The sequence below is a fragment of the Boleophthalmus pectinirostris genome, unplaced genomic scaffold (genome assembly GCF_026225935.1).
Source record: "Boleophthalmus pectinirostris isolate CB_2022bp ecotype Guang Dong unplaced genomic scaffold, ASM2622593v1 HiC_scaffold_12, whole genome shotgun sequence".
Classification (NCBI taxonomy): domain Eukaryota; kingdom Metazoa; phylum Chordata; class Actinopteri; order Gobiiformes; family Gobiidae; genus Boleophthalmus; species Boleophthalmus pectinirostris.
In genome coordinates this window covers 12121899-12145112 of record NW_026571018.1, presented here as the reverse complement: position 1 = coordinate 12145112, position 23214 = coordinate 12121899, and the positions used below count along the sequence as shown (strand labels likewise).

The following is a 23214-nucleotide window of genomic DNA, read 5'->3' as shown; positions in this document are numbered from 1 at the left end:
ACAAATGTTCAAACCAAAACAAGCAGTGGTTATGTGTTATTTTATGACACTGAAATGAAAAAAAATGCAGCTGCGTCAAGACCCATCGAGAGGTCAATGTAAGATTTTAGCTTTAAAAACACATGTCAAAGCTTAATGCCACACTATGGAACATTCCAGGCAGAGCAGTAACATCTCCATGGAGACGGATTTTCCACTAGAACAAAATGACAGTCTGGCCACTTTAACACACCTTTACTGAACATAAGAAGATAGGGACAAATAAAACTCTACCACGTTATAACCTTGGCTCCAAATTCGCCCGTATAACAGCAAGCCTCAGTGAGCTTCATTTGACTGGAGCTGAATGCTGTGGGTGAGGTCACAATCCGAGTATCATTCGTTCATTCATTTTTCAAAATAAAACCAAAAATAAGAAAATGAAAAAAGAACTATTTTCATGATTATTTGTCTCCAAAACCAAAATGAAAAAACAGATAACGATTTGTTTTTTTCAGTTTTAGATTTTGTGTTTAAATGAATAATGGAAAAAAACGGATAACGGCCTTTTCTCGTTTCTGTGACTTAAACTGCGATGCTGGACTTTTGTGCCGCATAAGGACTGAGCCAGGACTAAAAGAAGACTAAACCAGGTCTAAACCAGGACTAAACCAGTACTGAGTGTCGGGACAGGCCTGGATGTGCACTGGCCTAGACTATCGGTTGATCAGGACTGAGATCGGGACCAGACCGGGACTAAGACCAGGACTGAGACTGGAACCAGACCAGAACTGAAACTGGGACTGAGACCAGGACCAGACCAGGACCAGACGAGAACTGAGACCGGGACTGAGAACAGGACTGAAACCAGAACCAGACCGGGACTGAGACCAAAACCAGACCGGGACTGAGACGAGGACTCACACCGGGACCAGACCAGGACTAAGACTGTTTTAGTCCTGGTTCAGTCCGGCATCACAGTTTATGTCATAGAAATCGGAAAACGGCCGTTATCCGTTTTTTCCATTATTCATTTAAACAAAAAATCGAAAACTGAAAAAATGAAATGTTACAAATAATGAAGAAAATAGTTGTTTTTTTAGTTTCTTATTTTTGGTTTTATATTGAAAAACAAATGAATGAATGATAGATGAATTCGTCACACTCCCTTACACATTATACACCCTGTGATTATAACGTGAATTCTTCAAAAACCTGCCTGAAGAGCATTTTCTGACTCATTCGTGCATGTTTGATCTCGCCCATAGAAGTGTACTAGCCCGTCTTAAATGAATTACACAGAAGAAAAAAAAAAAAAGAAAGAAAGTGGTGCGGTGGTCATCTTGCTTACCCCACAACAAGAAGGTTCAAGGTTCAGTTCCCAAAACAAGATCAGAGTTCCGTTTTTCTAGGTGTCCTCAGCCACAGACACCAGGGACTCCACAAACCTCACTCAGAACTCTACACGGTGTTACCATAGACTGTATTTATAAATGGACATAGGAAGTGAGCACAGGGGCACTTCCTGCTCCATCGACTCTGGCTCCAATTCACTTTATATTGAAAAATGATCCCCCCTCTTTCTGTAACAGCTGCAGCGAGCCTCATCATTTTGGTCTTAAAACGTTCGTATTAACCCACTCTACATAATCCAGGCATTTTTATTTCGCTATTTAGTCCGTAAATAAATTCTCAATCTTAAATCCGCTCCTGTAACTGCTAGCCTCGTGAGCTTCATTTGATTGGAGTCGAACGCTACGGGTGTTCGACTCCAATCAAATGAAGTGGACTTGAGTTCACACTCCTTTAGTCCACTTCTTTATACAATCTATGGGTGGTACATTAAATCTGAAAATGTGTTATGAAAGTAAAAAGGTCAAAGAGCTGTGAACGTACCAGATAAAGGTCATTTTTGATGTGAAGTTGTATTTTTTAATTGTGACTGGACTCAAACGCCGAAATCTTCTTAATACCGTTTTTTTTTTGTTAAAGTATGACAAAAAGGATTCACATTTTAAACCCGATCATAAACTCACAAACAGATAACGATACTGACTCCAACCAGCAGGGGTCAGTCAAGCGAGGCAAGAACAAAAACAGCAATGGATTTAAAATTACTAATGGTTTTAGATAAACAAAAGTGCTCTGATTGTTATTCTTGAGAAGCAGAAAAAAAAAGAAAAAGAGATGGTTATAAAGTTCACCCCAATGTCGACGTGATATCAGTATTTCAAAATAAATCATATAATTGTTAAAAGCAGTCAAAACTTTCAAAATAAAATATATTCTCTTTTTTAAGAAACACAACATTCAAAGCAAGCTTACACACGGTGGCATTTTCAAAGTAGGAGAATTCTGTTTCTAATTGAAAATCTACCAGGGGTACCTGAAAGTTGTAAATATTGAGAATAGAAATGTATCTCAATCCGTGTATCATTTGTTTTTCAAAATAAAACCAAACATAAAAAGAAAAAGACAACTATTTTCTTGATTATTTGTCTCCAAAACCAAAATGAAAAAGGAACAGATAATAATTAATCTTTTCAGTTTTTGATTTGTGTTTTTAAATGAATAATGGAAAAAAAACAGATAACGGACATTTCCCATTTACGTGACTTAATATGGATTGATCCCAGGACTGAACCAAGACAAAACAGGACTAAAACAGGTCTAAGCCAGGTCCAAACCAGGTCTAAACCAGGACTAAACCAGGTCTAAACCAGGTCTAAACCAGGACTAAACCAGGTCTAAGCCAGGTCTGGTGGTTCAGTCCTGGTTCAGTCCGTATGCGGCGTAAAAGTCTGGCACCATAGTTTTAAGTCACTGAAATGGGAAACGGCTGTTATCCGTTTTTTCCATTATTCATTTAAACATAAAATCTAAAACTGAAAAAAACTAACCGTTATCTGTTTTTTCATTTTGGTTTTGGAGACAAATAATGAAGAAAATAGTTGTTTTTTCATTATCTTAATTTTAGTTTTATTTTGAAAAAGGAATGAAAGAATGATACACGGATTTATCGTTTATCTTTTTTTAATGTTTATCACCAAAATCAGAAACTTTGATGAGAAAACCCTTTTAACCTTCAGATACATTTCAAAAGAATCGCCATTTTGCATATCATAATTCAAATGTATTAACAACCACACACGTCAATAAATAAATGCTTTTTACTTTTCACACAAACAATTTCTCTTTATAAAATCGCCTTTAAAAACAAAAATAAAAGTTTAAAATCAGTTGGGATGGGCGTAGTTTTTGAGGGGGTCGACTAGCTCCAGTGATCCTCCGTAAAGAAGTCTGTCGGGGTGAGATCTGTTCCAGTTTTTTCGACTGAATTGTGAATTGTTGTTGTTCAAATCTGTAAAAGTGAAGAAGTGTCCAACAGGAAAAGGTGTGTTTGAGTAAATTTAGAAACGTACAAAGTCCTCTCGTGATTCTCAAACTGTGTTTCCGTTACCGCAGTTTTGGGCTGAGAGAACGGTGCGCTCACGGCAAACTTGAAAAGCAAAAAATAAACCAAAAAATTTAAAGCAAATGAGGTGTTTTGTTTTAATGAAATGTACTAAATAAATTGTAGAAATTCACTGTCTTTAAAAGATTTGGAGCAAACAAAACTTACATTAGAATGAAGCTTAATTGTAATTTTTAGCTTATTTTAGTTTTTTTTTACCTAATTTTTTACCCTCATTCCTCTTGAAAACATTAAAGGTGCATTGTGTAACTTTTCTGGTGGAGGGTCTGTGCGTTCGATTATCCATCTGACTTGGAGGTCAGATGATGTTGCCTAGCGACACGCACTGACACACTCCTTTTCCTTGGTCTCGGAACTCGGAAGAGCTCAGAAGAGTCCGAGCAAGGTTTCCGGGCTAGAATTTTATGGACCAGACGGACCGTTTAGCTTTAGCTGGTTTAGACTGGGGGGTTCACCGACGTATGGGAGTGGAGACGGTCCATGCGACGTACGGGAGGCAGGACGGTCCGCACAGTGTATGGAAGGGGGGGACGTTCTGCACAGCATACGGGAGGGGGGGATGTTCCACGCCACGTACGGGAGGGGGGGATGATCCATGCGGTGTACGAGAGGAGGGACGGTCCACGCGACGTAGGGGAGGGGGGACGGTCCACGCGACGTAGGGGAGGGGGGACGGTCCACGCGAAGTAGGGGAGGGGGACGGTCCACGCGAAGTAGGGAGGGGGGGACGGTCCACGCGACGTACGGGAGGGGTGGACGTGCCGCGAAAAGTACAAGAGGGAGGACGGGGGCAGTCTGCGCGATGTACAGGAGAGGGGTACGGTCCACGCGGTGTACGGGAGGGCGGGACATTCTACGCGACGTACGGGGGGTTTGCTGCCTGGTACCAAATGACCCACAACCCGGTACTGATCCCCAGTTCCCTGGTTTAAACGACAATTTCAATCACTTGTATCATTGCAATACCTTACTGAGTCTGTATCACTGCCAACGGGTCTGTTGGTCGGTGTTGTGATGAGGCCAATATTCAACAAAGACTTGTTCTAAACGGGTGTTGCGAAACATCCCTAGAGTCACTCACAGAAGATACAATAATAACAGCTTTCCAGTGGGCGTCCACATTTTTCTTCAAGTTGCATATGGAATGAGCCGACTAGCGCATTAGCTATGTCCATTCATATGTACGGTCTATGAGCGAAACATAATAAAATGCTTGAAGTGTGAACATAACGTAAAATCCGAGATCCGAGTGGGAGACTGATGAATAAACGAATGCACCATTACTGCTTATCTGTTTCACAGCATGCTATTTGACTTTTCTACCTTCATGGAGACCAAACCAGACCATGTTACAGGTCAGATCTGTGGACTGGCGACGCCGCTCACTATCACAATGCCTGTTTTTCTACGTATTTTTGAGCTATAAAAACACCTGCAATTGAATAAATGTAAGGTAGAGCTGTTTAATGTCACACTGTGGAACATTCCAGGCAGAGCAATGACATATCCACAGAAATAAGCAGGTGAATTGATCCTAATGGATACTAATGGATACTCAAAACTAAACGCTCATTTCAAGTATCAATTAAATAATATAATATAGGACAAAATTGGTCATTTCCATAATCGTAAATCAGAGTTAGAAAAAAAAAAAAGCAGAACACGGACCCCCAACAACCAAAAAGTTACATAGTGCACTTTTAAATGATGATGGATGATAAAATTTTAGCTCACTTTAATATTGTAGAAACCTTAGCTTAAGCTTATATAAAAAAAAGTCTTAAATTATTAAATATAATACTGATATAGTTGCCAAGAGGTGTGAATATATTGTAGTTCTGCACTGCTTTAAAGAAAAAAAAAGTAAAAATGATTTGAATTCTAAATATTGATAAGATGTAACTTTTTTTTTTTTCAATGTTTACCAGTGGAGTAGAGTTTGTATTTTATGTAGAAAGTCATTAGTTGGTATATAATTTCACATAACCTTCACGTAATCTTCTGAAATTTGAACCCGATCTCCGCATCTCTGTGAAACAACAGAAGAGCATGTGGCCCTGCTGATTTTTCTATCTAAAATTATGTCTACAAATTTTCATCAATCTCCATAAATTTGAATTCAAAACTGTAAAAGTGACTCAAATTGCTCTCGTTCTGGGTGTCAATGATTTCTAAATGTAAACGGTTAGATCCTGCATAGCCTTATATTTACTAAAATCTAAAATTACTCAGTCACTACCGTAGCCCTCATTTTAAGTCATGAAAAATGCATGAGCGGAACGACGTTAAGCTCGAGTTTGCCGTGAATGCACCGCACCTCTCCCCTCTTCACAGTTCACTGCAAAAAGCAACATCTAGGCAAGTTAAAATGGCTTAAATCAAGAATATTTTGCTTAAATTGAATAGATTCAACTTGACAAGTAAAATGATCTGCCTAAGGAATAAGTGTTTTGACTTAATTTTTACTTTAAGTGCAAAGAGTTGTTGTTTTTGTTAACTTAAAGGTGCACTGTGTAACTTTTCTGGTGGAGGATACGCCACTGTTTTAAATTTTATGTTATTATTTTGCTTGGTAAATTCCAGAAGTATGGCATTAGATGTTTTTTTTTTCCAGTGTTAGTTTCATTAAAGGTGATTTTATTGTTCAGAAATGGCCATTCCACCAAACTGATCTCTGTATCTAGGCCTTCTTGTCTCCATGGAGATTTGTTTTATGCCGTATTGTGAAACATTTCAGGCTGGAGACTAGTATGTGGCGTGTCCTCCCCAAGAAAAGTTACGCAGTGTTTCTTTAAGTGTATCAAGATGTATTTTCATATTTTAAGAACAAAAACTCTTCCTTCGCTGGTAGATTGTTTTACCTCAAGTGAAATTTACTCAAATCATGACAAAATTTTCTTAATTCAAGTAATCGTAAAGGTGCACTATGTAACTTTTTGGTTGGAGGTATGGATAAGTCATTGTTCTATCTGGAATGTTCCACAGTATGGCATTAAACAGCTTGAGTTTTTGTTTTATAGCTCAAAAATACCTAAAAAACAAACAGGCATTCTGACTGTGAGTGGGGTCACCTCTCCACAGATCTGGCTTGTAACTTCTGGTTTTCATCTCCATAAAAATAGAAAGGTTCAATGCCGTACTGCGAAACATTCCAGCCAAAGCAATAACATCTCCATGGAAAAAGAATTAGAGGGACCCTCCACCAGAAAAGTTACACAATGCATCTTTAACTTTTTAACTTTAACTAAGATTTGAATTTTTGCAGTGTTCCTACTCTAACCGCCGCTCTCAAACGCTTCACGAGTACAAAACATGTGAGTTTCATTTAAATATTGGCACAAAATATCGTCCGTTGGCAGCTTGAGTGAAAAATGTATTTCCGTGTTGCAGTTTGAAGTGGTATCCTCTCGCTCGCCCGTTCAGGGAGCAGGGAGAGTTCAAGTTTTTGGCCTGGTTGGTTGTCCTTGCTCTGGAGTCCTAGAGGCACACGCTGTAGCTGATCTGGCAGGTGGAGCCCACTCCTGCCTGGGAGAGGAACAGCCGTCCGTTGGGGCACACACACACCTCGTACACTGTCTGTCGGGTCCCTGAAGAAGGCGAGCTCGAGGCCTTTCCCTCCGGCAGACGCATCAGACGGATCCTGTGAGCGTCCAGAGAGATCTAAGAAACAGAGGAGTAAATAAATGATAAACAACTATAAAGATGGGCCACATTGTCTATTTATGTTATTAGATTTTTTTTTCAGACCAGGAGTTTGTTTTCATTGTCACGTGATGTTGCTGTGACGTGTGCGGTCAGCTGATTTATACAAGTTTTGGACTGTAAACCAGGGCAAGGGGGCTTTTTTTACTCTCACACACCTGGGATACTGTCCTACTGAAGTCGGACTGCAGATGGTGCTGTCGTCCTGCCTCCACTGGTAGGAAGACAGTGCCAAAACCTGTTTAAGGGTGTTTTCACACAGACAGTATTTGGTGCTTACCAAACGGTCCATTCGAACCAAAAGTGGTTAGTTCGGTTCGTTTGCGTCACAGAAACACTCTGTTCCACCTTGTGATGTCTTGTGGGAATACAGGAAGTGCGCCACTGTGTTTTTAAACTCCATACACCTTCACTAGAATAATTTGGATAACTTAAGCCCTGGAATTGCCAGTCTTTACTGTACTAAAGGCAGCTATTAACTTAAAAACTATTGTTTAAAGACATTGTAGGTGGCCGATGTTACTTAGACATGTGTGAATGAAACAAAACACAACTTCAGGTATGTTTTTGAGGAGTTAACAATAATATAACATGGCCCATAAGAATCAATTTAGCATAATACAGGACCTTTAAAATCAGATTACAGTTCTTTTTTTGGAGAATGGAGCCTATCTTGGGAACTGATCAAATGTGTTGTTTTGAAGGAATACAAAATAATCACTATATATCAATTATTAGAAAGACATAAAAAAAAGTCAAAAGTTCTCACAGTAATATCGTGGACCATCACAATATATCGAATTACAAGTCTATTTGCTTAAATTAAAAGTTATGGTGCAGCAGTAGCTAACAAAAGACAGACGGAACTACATAGACCATGATCCCTTGCTCCATTTCAGTGCAGACTACATGAAGAAATAACAGTTCTGGATTAAGTCTTGTCAAGGCATTTTAAGAGGAAAAGGTAGCATATTAACAGTTTTGTTTAGCCTCTACAAAATATCACAATAAATATCATACCATGAGATGTATATCATAAAAATATCGTAGTGAGAAATTTGGATATTGTTACATTCCTAATCGTGAGCCTCCCCACCATATCGTGAGCTTTCCCATGATATCGCAATAAATATCATACAGTGAGGTTCATACCGTGACATTATCATATCGTGAGACTTAAATATCGTTACACCCTTAAAATCTAGTCTTTTTATTGCTTTTAGAAATGTCCACATGGATTCTAATAGTCCCCGTTCCTCTGCACCAAGTAATGCTATGTCCTCTTTCACTACATCTACAAATCTCCTCTTTTGTCTTCCTCAAAGCCTCCTCCTATTAGCAGCTCAGTATCAGACTTTTGTGTTTCAGTCGGTCTTAAAACCTTGAATCAGTTTTTCAGGCTCTACAATAAATTCACATTTGTGCAGAAGGCCGATAGGGACAGATCCGATTACAATTAATTAAATAAATGAAGTCATGTTTCTAACCAAGTGCAATAAAAGCAGACAACAAGGACATGGTCTGTCTCAGGTCTCAGGTCTCTGTTGCAGATTTCAAGCCTTCTCTTTGTGTCTTTAAGAGTGAGGCCTTCAACATACAACAATATAATATATAAAAAATAAAGCCTAAGTCAGGTGTCACCAAACTTTTTTCTCCCTGATGACGCAGATTATATTCTTTGAAAACCATCACACTTTCTTTACATATCAGACAAACTGCACGGTTCTTACAATGAACAAAAAAAATAATCGGTTGTCCAAACTTTCTGTCAACTTTTCGTACTTTAACACTCGTCATTTTGCTGTCCTTAACTGCACTACAGAACTCTGCTCGTGCGCTGACTGTCACTGTTTGATCTCGAGTTTGTCAGGTGACGGCAAATGTAAATACACCATATAATTATTTTAATATAAATGCAAAGATGCAACAAAATACAAGCTACAAACATGTTATTTGCCAAAAAGTAATAATAATAAAAAAAAAAAAAGTCCATGACAGCTTTTGAGGATTGTCTCATAGGGCCAGTCCAAGTGGTGGGGGGCAGAGGGGCTCGGGGCTGGTCAAAGGGGCGTGGAGGGCCGGAGTTGGCCCGCAGGCCTGAGTTTGATGACCCTGGCCTAAGTGGTTGAGCATTGTTGGACGCACTTGAAAGTTAAAGGATAGAGAACTATGACTGCTCGTATCCATATAAATGTTGCATTCTCCTCCCCTACTACTACTACTACTACTACTACTACTACCACGACTGCTGCTACTTACTCCTACCTACTACTACACACTACTACACCTAGTACTTCATACAATAGGAACAGTGTAAATTCCACTCAACTCATGACTACTACTACTTACTTCTTACTCCTACTCCTGAAAACTATTACTAGTACGACTGCTACTACTCATGACTGCAACTACTACTGCTACTGCTACTGCTACTACTACTGCTACTGCTACTACTACTGCTGAAAACAATAGGAACAGTGAATATTCCATTCAACAAAGACAGATTTCTATTACTAGTACGACTGCTACTACTCATGATTACTACTACTACTCATGACTACTATTACTACTACTACTACTACTACTACTACTACTACTACTATTATTATTTACTCCTACTACTGAACACAATAGGAACAGTGTATATTTCAAACAACAACATATTTCTGTCACAAGTACACCTGCTACTACTCATAACTGCAACTACTACTACTACTACTACTACTACTCTTACTCCTACTATTGAAAAAAATAGAAAGTGTATAATCCAAATGGCAGATTTCTATTACTAGTACACCACTACTCATGACTGCAACTACTACTACTACAACTGCTGCTACTTACTGCTACTACCTACTCCTACACCTAGTACATCAAACAATAAGAACACTGTATATTCTGTACAACAATGGCAGATTTCTGTTACGAGTACGACTACTACTACTCATGACTGCAACTACTACTACTTCTAAAACTACTAATTCTTATTCCTACTACCTACTCCTACTACTTCAAACAATAAGAACTGTGTATATTCCAAACAACAATGACATATTTGTTACTAGTACAACTGCTACTACTCATAACTGCAACTGCAACTGCAACTACTACTACTACTACTACTACTACTATTACTACCTCCTACTACCTACACTTACTACTGAAAAAAATAGAAAGTGTATAAGCCAAACGACAGATTTGTGTTACTAATACGACTGCTACTACTCATGGTTGCAACTAGTAGTGCTACTACTACTACTACTACTACTACTACTACTACTTCCTACTCCTACTACTGAAAAAAAAAAAAAAGGAACAGTGTATATTGTGCACAACAATGACAGATTTCTATTGCTACTACTGCAACTACTCAGAACTATTATGGCTACATTACTACTACCTATGACTAAGGCTACTACTATAACTCCAAGTACAGCTCCTACCACTACCTCCTACCAAATATAACATTCTTTACATCACAGCCTCAAGACACATTTCCGAACACACAGGGAGTGAAAATTGTTCACAGCTTGGTTTGTGCTCAATATAACAGATAATTTCACCTCCCACAACATCGGTGCAATCTGACAGAGAACCAGACTGCCTCTCCACTACCCCCCACCTCTGCCTCCCTCTGATCCCAGCCCGGAGCTCTCTCTACGGGCTGCGCCTATCTCCGAGTATCACCCCGACCAAGCCATTAGAGGTGCGAAAATAAAAGCTATCAGAATCCATTATGGGACGCCCAAAGAGGCAAGAGCGCAAATGACCCAGAACAGTTTTAAAACGGGTCTCGGATGACTTCCTCTGAAAGCCTAAAAAACCCAACGGACGCGAGGGCTTTGAATGAGACGAGGTGGAGTGTGAAGCTGTGAGGTGAGCGATAAAACAGCAGAGGACAGAGAGACAACACGAGCTGGTAAACTGTAACTGAATGTGGCTTTGTGATTACAGGCAATGGGGCTCCACAGGGGACAGTCCTGGGACCTTTTTTGTTCATGTTATTCACTAAACATTTGTACGTTTCATAGTTAAAGTACTACTTTTATCTCAGCAACTCCATGGCTACACTAACATCCTTTTATTCAAAACAAATATCAGGACCCAGTTGTCTAGAATCTATTATTTTTTACTCCTACTACAGTAACCTCTGCTACTAATACCAGTACTACCACAACACAATTTACCACTACTAAAACACAAACAGCAAAGAACGGAAAGACAATACATGCTAGTAAACTATAACTGAATGTGGCATGGTGAGTTCAAGTGCTGGGGCTCCACATGGGACAGTCCTGGGACCTTTTTTGTTCACGTTATTCATTGCAGACATTGTGATTGCATTAGAATCCCAAAAGTTGGGGTTAAAGTTGGACCTTTCCTGTACAGTTTTAGAATGCAGTATTTATCAACATATGACCACATGGTATTAAAAGAAAGTACTATTATTTTGTAGGGGTGTAACAGTACATGTATTTGTGCTGAACAGTTTCGGTATGGGGCGTTCAGTTCGGTGCAGGGCTGTGCACGAGTGAATTTGCGCAATTTGTGTGTGTTTACATTCTGCCACTACGTGTAGAGCTACACGGAAGACTCGGCTCTTTAATATTCAAAGGGAACTCGTGATTGAGGCAATGTTTCCTGCAGCACTTTATAGTCAGGGCAGCCGCCTTGACAACAATTGCCCCAACCTCCTTGACTACATCCCTCCAAACCACGTGACTCTTCAAAAAAATATGGTCATCGTATCGCAGTAATCACTTTCGCCTTTCGCCAGTACGGAATCTTGGTTTTTGAAGATTGAGTAAAACTTCATCCTGGAACTAGTGCCACACTTTACTTTTTGAAAAGTTTTGTTTACTGTTTACAAGGAATACATTTTTTTCAAACATTTGTTGCTTATTTAAGAATATTTTATTTAACTTATTAGGACTTTACATTTATTTTATTTCCCTGTTTGTATAATGTTAAAACAAATAGTTGTATCGAAAATGTATCAGAAATGAACCGAACCATGACCTCAAGACCGAGGTACATACCAGACCGTGATTTTTGTGTACTGTTACACCCCTAGTATTTTGTGTGTATCACTACTACATTCATTATGGTTTAATCTTCACTGTGGTATTTAATTTGGTATTGTTTTTTTTTTAAAGCTTCTCCCAGTTAAACCCAGAGCAGCTGTGTTAAATGTTTTAAATGAAATGTGCATGTATCATTTGTGCATCAGCCACACTCGACTGGGGGCTAAACACCGAACTGTGGCTGCCATGGCGGCGAGCCAAAGGTCTGCAGCGTATCCAGAGAAAAACACACATTCACACACATCTGCTCCGATAAACTCAGAAAACATGACATTATATTTATCAATGCACGTCCGACAACTCTGCATCCAAAAAGGAAGAACAAGGCTTTTCACTCAAGAAAAAGGCAATTTTGTTTCAAGATTGTGACTTCAAATGTGTTGTAACAATTTTTTTCTTGCAATAAAGTTTAAAAACATGTTTTGCCCCAATAAATATGTACTGTAATGTCAAAATAAGACCTCTGTGTGCATCTGATTATAAAACCCTGTTAGCATGTTAGTTGTTCTTAGAATTATTGTGCCAGCAAAAATCATTTCATAATACTGCAGCTTGCTCACTGTCTCCTTGTCTCCTCATTTCTTTCTTTTTTTAAAATTTTTATTTAACATCTGCAAGTTTTTGTGGAAAGTTTGAAACACTTTGAGGCCAATCCTCTTTGGGTTGATGTGAACTGATCTGACACTAGACCTACATGAAATCCTTTTATCAGCGAAACGCGCCGAATTTGGACGTGATGTGTGACCAATCAGAGATGGAGCAGTTAAAGGGTGAGCTGAGGAGAGGCACAGGCAGAGCACAAAGGGAAATGTAGTTTTGCAGGAGCATTATGTAACTTTTCTGTCTCCGTGGAGATGATAGAACTTTGTCTGGAATGTCCTACTGAATGTCATTAAACTTAACTATGTTTATAAAGACAAGCAGCTCACAGGAAGAACGCATGTTTGTCAAAGTATTAATTAACAATAGATAACTCCTGTAATTGAATAAATGGAAGATTACGTAAATGTCACACGGTGGAGCGTTCGAGGGAAAGCAATAACATCTCCATGGAAACAAGCAGATGTGCAAAGCCAGTAAATACCGTTAATTTCATTTTCCAGTCAACATCATACTCAGTACTGAAGCCACAGCTGCCTTACAGGACCAGTCAGAACCACACGCTTTGACAAAACTTCACAAAGACGAGTGGATCTGGAGCTGTATCTTGTCTCAGCGATTTCAGAGGGTGTGATTGACAGGCGGATTAACCAATTCGAGAGAGGCATGGTCTGTTTGCGTCAAAAACAAACACCATTTTTAAAAAAGGGGAAAAAACAACATAAAGGACTGAGAAACAATGTAGATTTTTTGTAGAATCAACAATCGAAGCACCAAACTATGACTTAGCTCAGGTAAAAGAAGTTGTATACTAGTATTTTGTTCTGAATGTTAAGAGTTAGATTAGATTAGAAAGGAGATGTCTTCCGTATTTGAGAGACACATGGTACAAATTAGCAGCTGGTTGGAGTATCTCAAGTTTGGAAGGAGGATATTCACGCTCAGTCCGTGTATTCGTTCATTCGTTTTTTTGTTTTTTTTTTCAAAATAAAACCAAAAATAAGAAACCGAAAAAAACAACAATTTTCTTCATTATTTGTCTCCAAAACCAAAATGAAAAAAAAAAAAAAAAAGGATAATGATTAGTTTTTTTCAGTTTTTGATTTTGTGTTTAAATTAATAATGAAAAAAAAAAAAAAGGATAACTGCCGTTTCCCATTTCTGTGACTATATATATATATATATATATATATATATATATATATATATATATATATATATGGGAAATCTGTACATATTTGGGAAATATTTGGCTGTAGTTGAGAATAAAATAAATATTTATAAACTCTCAAATGAGTCCAGTCGTACATAAAATGAACTTTCTGTATTTTAACCATCAGAATATGAACTGAAAAGTTACAACATCAAGAATTACAATCACAAAATGAAAATTTACGATTCGCTTTCTTCAGTACGAATAGGAATTCACAGATGTGACTCGACTGTCAAAAATACGTTACCAGTTTACAGGCATTATTTATTGAGCAGAAGAAACATCGATCGAGATGCCAGACTTTTGCGCCGCATACGAACTGAACCAGAACTTAACCAGGACGGAACTAGGACTAGGGCTTAAAGCAGGCCTAAAGCAGAACCGAACCAGGACTGAGTGTTGGGACTGCCGAGTGACTGCAGGCAAAAGGACCGGCGCAGAGCTACTTTGAAAAACAAATAAACGAATGACAAACGGATTACTCTTTATTGTCCAGTTTCAGTCTCTTCTGGATTCTAACAAAATGTAGAAGGAACTGGCTGCTTTAGGGTAGAATTACAGAAGCAAAGGGGCCAATCTGTGCCATCGCCCCCTCTTCCAATCACCACTTTCTACTCATACATAACATACAGAAGCAAAATAGGTGTGTCTGCTCATTCTCAGCTGAAATTGCACTTGAAGAACCCACATAAAGTCCTAACGGTTTGAAAGGATCAGTTCCACCACTATGAGCCTTCCTTACACATAATTACACGCTCACACATTTGATGAGTTATTTGAAATGTGTGAATAAGAAGTGTCACCCTCACACGTCTGATTAAACCACAGGAGGTGCATGTGTAGTCTTGTGTACCAGACATACATAAGATGTTTTCAGTCAGTAACGCGGAACACAATATGAGACACTACCAATTGTGATTTTTCTGTCCCTCTCTCAGTTCAAAATAAGTCAACTGCAGTGTTCCTTGACTATTTTTTAATCATACTTTCATGTCCATAAGGTACTTTAGCCTCAGCTGCTCCAATACTGACTGACAAAAACATGGCTATCAATGTACGCCCACTTCCTCTCCACCAAAACTCATCACTCACTCCCAACACAATCAGTACTTAAAGGTGCACTGCCGAGGTCTGTCACAATAATTACTATATTGATTTATGGTTCAATATACGGTATGAAAACTGAAACAATATATATTTATATACTTTTTCTTTGCAACAGTGGAGGGATTTTTATTATTTTCATAGCAATACCATATGATTTGAGCTGTAGAGGGTTAAATAAGTCATTTTTATGGCAAATTATTGGTTCATTCTGCTATTCATTTGTTGAAGCTCGGGCTTCTTAATGATACTTTATTTAAAAATAGTTTACTTTGATTTTCTAGCTTTATTTTAATTTTAATCAGTAGCATAAAGTAGTTCCAGTATTATCGCTTATCGCAATATTTCTCTGTAGCAATATATCGTGTTTTAAAATTTGTTGTGACAGGCTTAAACCTGCGTAACTTTTATGTCTCCATAGAGTTTCTTTGCCTTGCTCTAAAGATGGAAACAAAAAGGTGATGCCTCCAAGTTACTGATCAGATATGTGGACAGCAGGTATTTATTTTATTGTTTTGGCAAAATTAATAAATGCAATAGAAGCAATGGCTTCATAAAAACAAGCAGATGTTCAAAAAAGTACTAAAAAATTCAACAATGCACCTTTATATTATGTTAAATTGACTCTTAAAGTCAGGGGTCACCAAATGTTTTTCTCTGGGGGACACAATATTGCTCCTGACTGTGATGGGGGCCGCCGCACTTTCTTTACATATCAGACAAACTGCACAATCCTTACACTGAACAAAAAAATAACTGGTTGTCCACTGTTCTTTGAAAACTCAGTACTCTGTCAACTTTTCGTACTTTAACACTCGCCATTTTGCTGTCCTTAACTGCACTACAGAACTCTGCACGTGTGTTGACTGTCACTGTTTGATCTCGAGCTTGTCAGGTGACGAAACTTTGGCGGCAAATTCGGAGGCAAATGTAAATACGTCATATTATTATTTTAATATAAATACTTCAGATAAATATTATTTTTTAATAGAAAAAAATCTACAAAATGCTATTATTTGTCAAAATGTAGTAAAAAAAAAAATCCATGACAATTTTTGAGGATTGCCATAGGGCCAGTTCAAGTGGTGGGGAAGAGGGGCTGGAGGGCCGGTCAAACGGACGTGGACAGCTTGAGTTGGCCCCTGTTTTAAGTCACTTTTAGAATGTTGTTAATTCATCAAACACATAACTGGAGTTTTGTTTCGTTTTGTTTTATTTGCACACATTTGAGTAATGTTGCATTATTAGTCTGTCTACATCTCCAAAAATCTAAACGCTCTATTCCACCTTTAGTTAACAGCTTCTTTTACCTTTAGTTCAGTAGAGATTGGCAATTGCACAGCTGAAATCATCCAAATGATTCTAGTGAAGGTGTTTGGAGTTAAAAAACACACTGGAGCACTTCCTGTATTACCACGACATCACAAGTTGAAGTGTTTTTGTTTTGAGAGAAGAACAGGGATTCTCAAACGTGTGAATGAAACAAAACACAACTCTGATTAGGAAACAATATTCTAACATAGAGCGTAAAATAGCGTAATCTCGTCCCTTTAAACAGCGCTGGACAAGAGCCAGCTCTAAGGACATTTGTAACCGATTATCTTGGCAGCAGTTTGATTGGGACACACGCAGCTCGGACAATATCAAAGACAGGACAAAATATCGGAGGGGAGGACAGAGGATGGGGCGAAACCAATCTTCTCCTTCCTCTAACTGTTCCAGAAAATGGGAATCTGTCACTTGCCAAAAACAAAATGTCCGCTCAAGTTGGCCCAGGAGGGAGGCATTGTTTGGACCGAGTTCTGCTAAAAATCCGCTTGGACCAGAGAAATATGGGTGCGAGCTGGCGGTGTGGCTTTGGGACAAGAAAAGTTAATTTACAAAGTTTTCCACACAAAGGGAGATGTTATCACGTTTGTGGACAGACAGTAATGGAAAAATGGTTTGAAGATAGAAAAGCAAAATTTGACCTCTACGTAGACGGTAAATACAAGATAAAGATTTTAAAGGGACTGTACTTTATTTTTATGATAATTTTCAGTTTGGTTTGTGTTGCTGTATTGAAAAAAAAAAAAGTATTTTTATTGTTGACAAGTGATGAGTCAACAGATCCCAGGAAGTCAAGTCGATTTCCTGTTTGACTTTTGTGAAAGTGAGATATAGTTGGACAGAAAGGTCAAAGCAAATGAGGGAGGATAAGAACCAGATCCAATTTACTTTAAATATGTCGTAATCCTTTTTTCCCCCTCCTTAATGTTTTGTTTATTTTTGCTTTATCCAGGCCTAAATGACCACTGTAATCATCTGTTCTGGACTGTAATTTTGCGATTTATACTTGTTTTCCGGCAAAGGATTCCTGACATATCTGAGGATTTGAAATGGAAACAGTTGCTAAAGTAATAATTAAAAGTAATTAAACTATATATTATCTTTTAATTGGGAAAATGTCCTCACAAAAACCTTCAAAATCAGCAAGAAATCTGAAACGCAGCAATTGCTATTTTAAGGTCCCGTCCACACTAGTACTTATTCGAGTCGTTTTCGATGTGGATGCAGTGTTCGTCCACACTAATCTGATTGAAAACAGCTCCAGAGATGGAACGATCTGGTGCCACCAGCTCCCACGAATTCATCTGAGTACGGATCTGATCTGGCACTGTGTGGACGGCTGAAAATGCTGATGTAGGTCTATGCGCCGCAAAGTAATTTACCGCCAAAACTCTAAAAGGCTAGAATATATGTCCATTTAGATATACCAGGTATGTCCAAACTACAGCCTGTGGGCCAAATGCGGCCCTGAGACACATTTTTCTTGGCCCTCAGGCTTCCAGGTGAATTGGCCCAAGTTACCATGCATCAATTAAAATTTTACTTTTTACTGCAAGTTTCTTTTTTGAAAATCTACCTTAATAAAGCAAATATAAATTAATATAATAATATATATATAAATATATATATATATATATATATATATATATATATATATATATATATATATATAAATATTTTGTGCATGGTTTTAAGGATCTTAGCATGAATAAAGATGATGGCTCATTTTAACATGTTAAACCTGCACATATTTTAATTATTCACTGTATTGAGCACCAGTCTGCGGCCCTCGATCGGCCCTTGATCGTTTTTAGATATGTGACCCTTGATGAAAAAAGTTTAGACACCCCTGATATATACGGTCTATGGTTACAACCTGCAGACGTATAATCTCTGAAAAGTTTAACATGAACCATCTCCAACGCGACAGAAGCACAGAACAGACTCACCATAAGCAGAACACCCCTTTGTCACAGAAAGAACACATATATTCCACTGAGTCATGTCCTTTGGTCCAACAGAAGCTGAACTGCATCATTGCACAATAGCGAGCTGTTTTTTGAGCACTCCATTTATGCAAATTAGCCATGTGGTTTTAAGTTTCATTTCTGTAAAACGTAAACAAATATGCTCAAAGCTGTGTGGATACGGAAGGCTTGCGACATGTCTGGACGCAGATCATTTCCGATACGGTGAAACGGTGATATGTGAATTCATTTCAGTGTATGTAGTCTAATTTCCGTCATTTTGTTGTGATTAGAAAAAATGGAAAATCCTATATTATACATATTTATTCTTGGCATCGTCATTTGTATTTGTAAACAGTTTTAGGCATTCATAACTAATTTCACTTGAACCTAAACCCCTTTGGTCATAGTTTTATAGTCAATTAAGTACACACTCAAGTACATGACTGAAGAAAATAACTACTACTACTACTACTACTACTACAACACAGTATGACAGTTAAATTCTTGCTTGTCTTAACACATTCTACAACTTTTTGTATAATTTCAGGAGGTCATAGTAAACAGAACCGTTCACCATGTCAGTGTGATGTCAAATAAATCTGTACCTCTCCGTCTTTGGACTCCAGACGCAGCTCGTTCCTGCAGATGGCCTGGATGTCTCCGGCCTCGGCCAAGATCTGGATCCCTTTAGGAGCCTCCATCAGCAGGGAGCGAGTGGGCGACTCCAGCCTATGAAAAACAACAAAAACACACAAGCAAAGATGTCAGAAAACACCACTGAGTTTCTACTTTCACTTTACAACGATAATCCGCGGATCATTCGTTCATTCATTTTTCAAAATAAAACCAAAAATAAGAAAACGAAAAAAACAACTATTTTCTTCATTATTTGTCTCCAAAACCAAAATGAAAAAAAAAAAAAAAAAAACAGACAAAGATTTGTTTTTTTCGATTTTGTGTTTAAATGAATAATCGAAAAAAAATGGATAACAGCCGTTTCCCATTTACATGACTTAAACTGGATGGACTTTTGTGCCGCATACAGACTGAACCAGGACTAAAACAGGACTACACCAGGTCTGGGACCAGACTCGAACCAGACCAGGACTGAGACCAGGACTGAGTCGGGACCAGGACCAGGGCTGAGACCGGGACCAGACCAGGACTGAAAATGTTTTAGTCCTGTTTTAGTCCTGTTTTAGTAAGGATTTAGTCCTGGTTTTCCTGTTTTAGTCCTGTTTTAGTCCTGTTTTAGTCCTGTTTTAGTCCTGGTTTAGTCCTGGTTTAGTCCTGGTTTAGTCCTGGTTTAGTCTGGCCAGTTTAAGTCACGGAAACGGGAAACGGCCCTTATCCATTTTTTCCATTATTCATTTAAACACAAAATTGAAAACTGAAAAAAACAAATCGTTATCCGTTTTTTCATTTTGGTTTTGGAGACAAATAAAGTTTTTTTGTTTTCTTATTTTTGGTTTTATATCGAAAAACAAATGAATGAATGATACATGGATTAATGATGTTTACTTTGAGAACAATTCCATTTTATTCATCTTTGAGCCTGGACTTTATTTTATCAGTGTAATTTATCCTGAGTGGAGCTAAACACTAAATCAACTTTTTTCTCTCTCTCTACTAAACAGTGTATATGGTGTTTTAATAGTATTGCCCGCTGTCCTTAGTTGTTTTTGGCAATTTTTTGTTTTCTCTGCACTGCAAAAAACTAAATCTAGCCATGTTAAGATGAATTTAATTAAGAAAGTTTTATAATAATTTCAGTAATTTTGGAAAGTAAAATTATCTACCAATGGACCTAGACTTTTTGGTCTTAAAATATGAAAATACGTTTTGCTACACTTGCAAAACAACAACTTTTTGCCCTTAAAATAAGAAACAAAATCTAAACTTGCTTGAATTAAGAAAAACGCATTTATTCCATTGGTAGATAATTTTACTTCTCAAGTTGAATCAACTCAAATAAAGTAAATTTTTTTTAATTTAAGTCATTTTAATTGGGAAGTTCCACATCATTAATTATCTGTGTTTTCATTGCTCACAAATATGCATAATTACAGTGAGCAGGTTCACTTCTCCACAGATCTGACCTGTAACTTGCGATGACTGAATTACCTTCTTGTTTCCAGGAATATTTCAGACAAAGGAAAAGCATCTCCATGGAAACAGGAAGAATGAAAAAGGTTCAGTGCGTCTTTAATGAAACAAAGAACTTCCTGTACTGAATTTACTTTATCGACATTGTTCATGATTTTACTGGAGAAAACAAAAAATAGAAGTAGAAGTGAATGAAAATACAAAGATAGTGACCTCACAGAGGCAGTATTTACCATTTTCAAGTGTCTTCTTTGTTGTATCTATTATTTTAAAATGAAAATAAGATTATTGTCAAAGAGAGAAGAGCTGCCCTTGGTACAGCTGTGGAGAAGATGGAAAACCACAACATGCCTCTGTGTTCTGCTCAACACAAAAGAGTGAAAGCAACTCATTTGAACAGGAAAACAAAAGTGACTAATGTGTTTTTGATGCGCAAACACAAATCTGTCATCTTTCACAATGAGAAGAATATGTTTTGTTTTGGCACAAATAAAATTAAATTGTAGAGGGAAGTGACATTTGGAGTGAAGTTATATTGTACACAAGACATTTAAACTTCAGGACCACGGTTAGCGCCCAAACAAACGCGTTATGGTCAATACTCATTAGACCCATTACAAAGGTTATAACACATTTTGTTTGTGTAGTAATATTGTTTTGATACAATTAAAATATTATCATATAAGCATTTATAGACATATTTAGTTATTACTTAGTTAAAAGTTACACAAAATGTCAACATTCACTCTTCAGTACCCTGGACAACACTCAAAAAACGTGTATTACAATCTCTACCAGACATGTCAAACTCGGGCCCGGGGTCCAAATTTGGGCCATGATATAATTATACTTGGCCCGCAAGATCATATCAAATCTGTATTAGAGCTGTCCACCGGCTACAGATAGACTATAGAGACATTACATATTTAAAATGTAGTTTTAAATGTTTGTGTGTTTTGGATTCAGTGTTTAAGCAAAACTATTATTAAACATTTATTTTAATAAGAAAAGGTTTAATATTATGTATCTCTAAAGAAGAGGAAAACCTGCAAATGATGTAAAATCTTTCAGTATTTAGTTTGGGCCACAACTTTGTCAAAGTTTTTAATTTTGACAATCTGTGAATTTGAGTTTGACACCCCTGTTCTATACTCTTGCCCCATGTAGTAAAGTAAAATCTGTTTTGTATCAGCTGAAGTAAAAGCAGCTAGCTCCACCTTATGATGTCATTTAATAATACAGGAAGTGATACAAAAAGTGCTCCACTGTGTTTCCACAACACCTCCACAGTACTCCTCAGCACTTGCTCCTCCCACAAAGAGTGCAGCTCCCTCAGTTTGAACAGGTTTTAACAATGTTCTGCAGTTTGTTTTTATCATTTAAGGACAAGGACTGAAACATTTATTGTTGAGAATCATTTTGTTCACATTAAAAGAGTTCAGTTTTCTCAACAGATATATGGTTAGGTCTGGAATTTCCAATCTCTGTTGGACAAACAGTAAAAGGTAGTAGCTGTGAACTTGAAAACTACCACTAGATGACATCACAAGGTGGAACACAGCAGACAGACAGACTATTAAGAGGATTACTCAAGGCGTGAACGAAACAAAAGACAACTCCAGGTCTGTTTTTGATGACGTAACAGCATTATAACATGGCTTAAAGACCACAAGAGTCCATTTTGCACAATACAGGATCTTTAAATCTTACCCAAGACAGATTTTTTTGTCTCCATAATTTTTTTTCTGTATCATAATTTAAAGATTTTTTCGGTATTTGGTAGAAAATAAAAAGCAAAAATCATGAAATTGCTCTGTGTGAAAGTCTTGAAATAGAAAAGTGAAGACAACTCCCAGCCCTCTCTATAATAGACCATATATTTACAGTAAAATCATGTGTTTTGGCTGTGGCGCCCCCCGCTGGCTGGTTTGGGACGCCCCGCTGAGACACGGCAAATGTTCAATCTCCTCTCCATAAAGTCCTCCTCATGTGGAGTACTGTAATATCCAAACGGTGGCTCTTTTGCACCCAATTTCACACAAAAAGCCTGCTCCTCTTTCCAGGAAATGTTTCAATCTCAGAAGAATCTCAGTCTGAGTTCACACTTTTCCTGGTCTGGAGAGTTATACTTACGCTTCACCTGAAATGTTCCACTGTATGGCATTAAATGTACCTGTCCTGTGTGTTTTTTATTGGTTGAATATACCTTGCTAAACCTGCATTTTTACTGGAAGACAGAACTGACTTGGTCCCAGTGGTGTTATTACCTTGTCTCCATGACGATAGTTACGTTTAATGCCATGCTGTGGAACATTCCAGACAATTACAGAAGACATCAGACATACAAAGCAAGATATATGGAATTTAGTAAGGAAAAAAAGTTTGATAACCCTACAAAATATTTTTCGACAAAGCAAAAGAGAAAAAGGATTTGGTTATAAAAAAAAAAAAATAATATATATATATATATATATATATATATATATATATATATATATACAGTATGTAATTACCATATTTTTCAGACTATAAGTAGCTCCGGGCTATAAGTTGCACCAGCCAAAAAATGCATAATAAAGAAGAAAAAACATATATAAGTTACAGTTTTAGGGGGAAATTTATTTTATAAAATCAGACACCAGGAACCGACAT

At 37.7% G+C, this 23214-nt stretch overlaps 1 protein-coding gene across 1 annotated transcript in view; it reads right to left on the bottom strand.

Annotated features, from left to right (window-relative positions):
• Positions 1 to 6809: 6809 nt before the first annotated feature.
• Positions 6810 to 23214, bottom strand: part of sgcd (sarcoglycan, delta (dystrophin-associated glycoprotein)) — a 193481-nt gene continuing 177076 nt past the window's right edge. Inside the window, exons 7-8 of the mRNA XM_055148588.1 lie at positions 19062 to 19185; positions 6810 to 7114 (exon numbers count right to left, since the gene is read on the bottom strand). Coding sequence (XP_055004563.1) covers positions 6932 to 7114; positions 19062 to 19185 — 307 coding nt within the window. The 3' untranslated portion in view covers positions 6810 to 6931. The remainder of the gene's footprint in view (positions 7115 to 19061; positions 19186 to 23214) is intronic.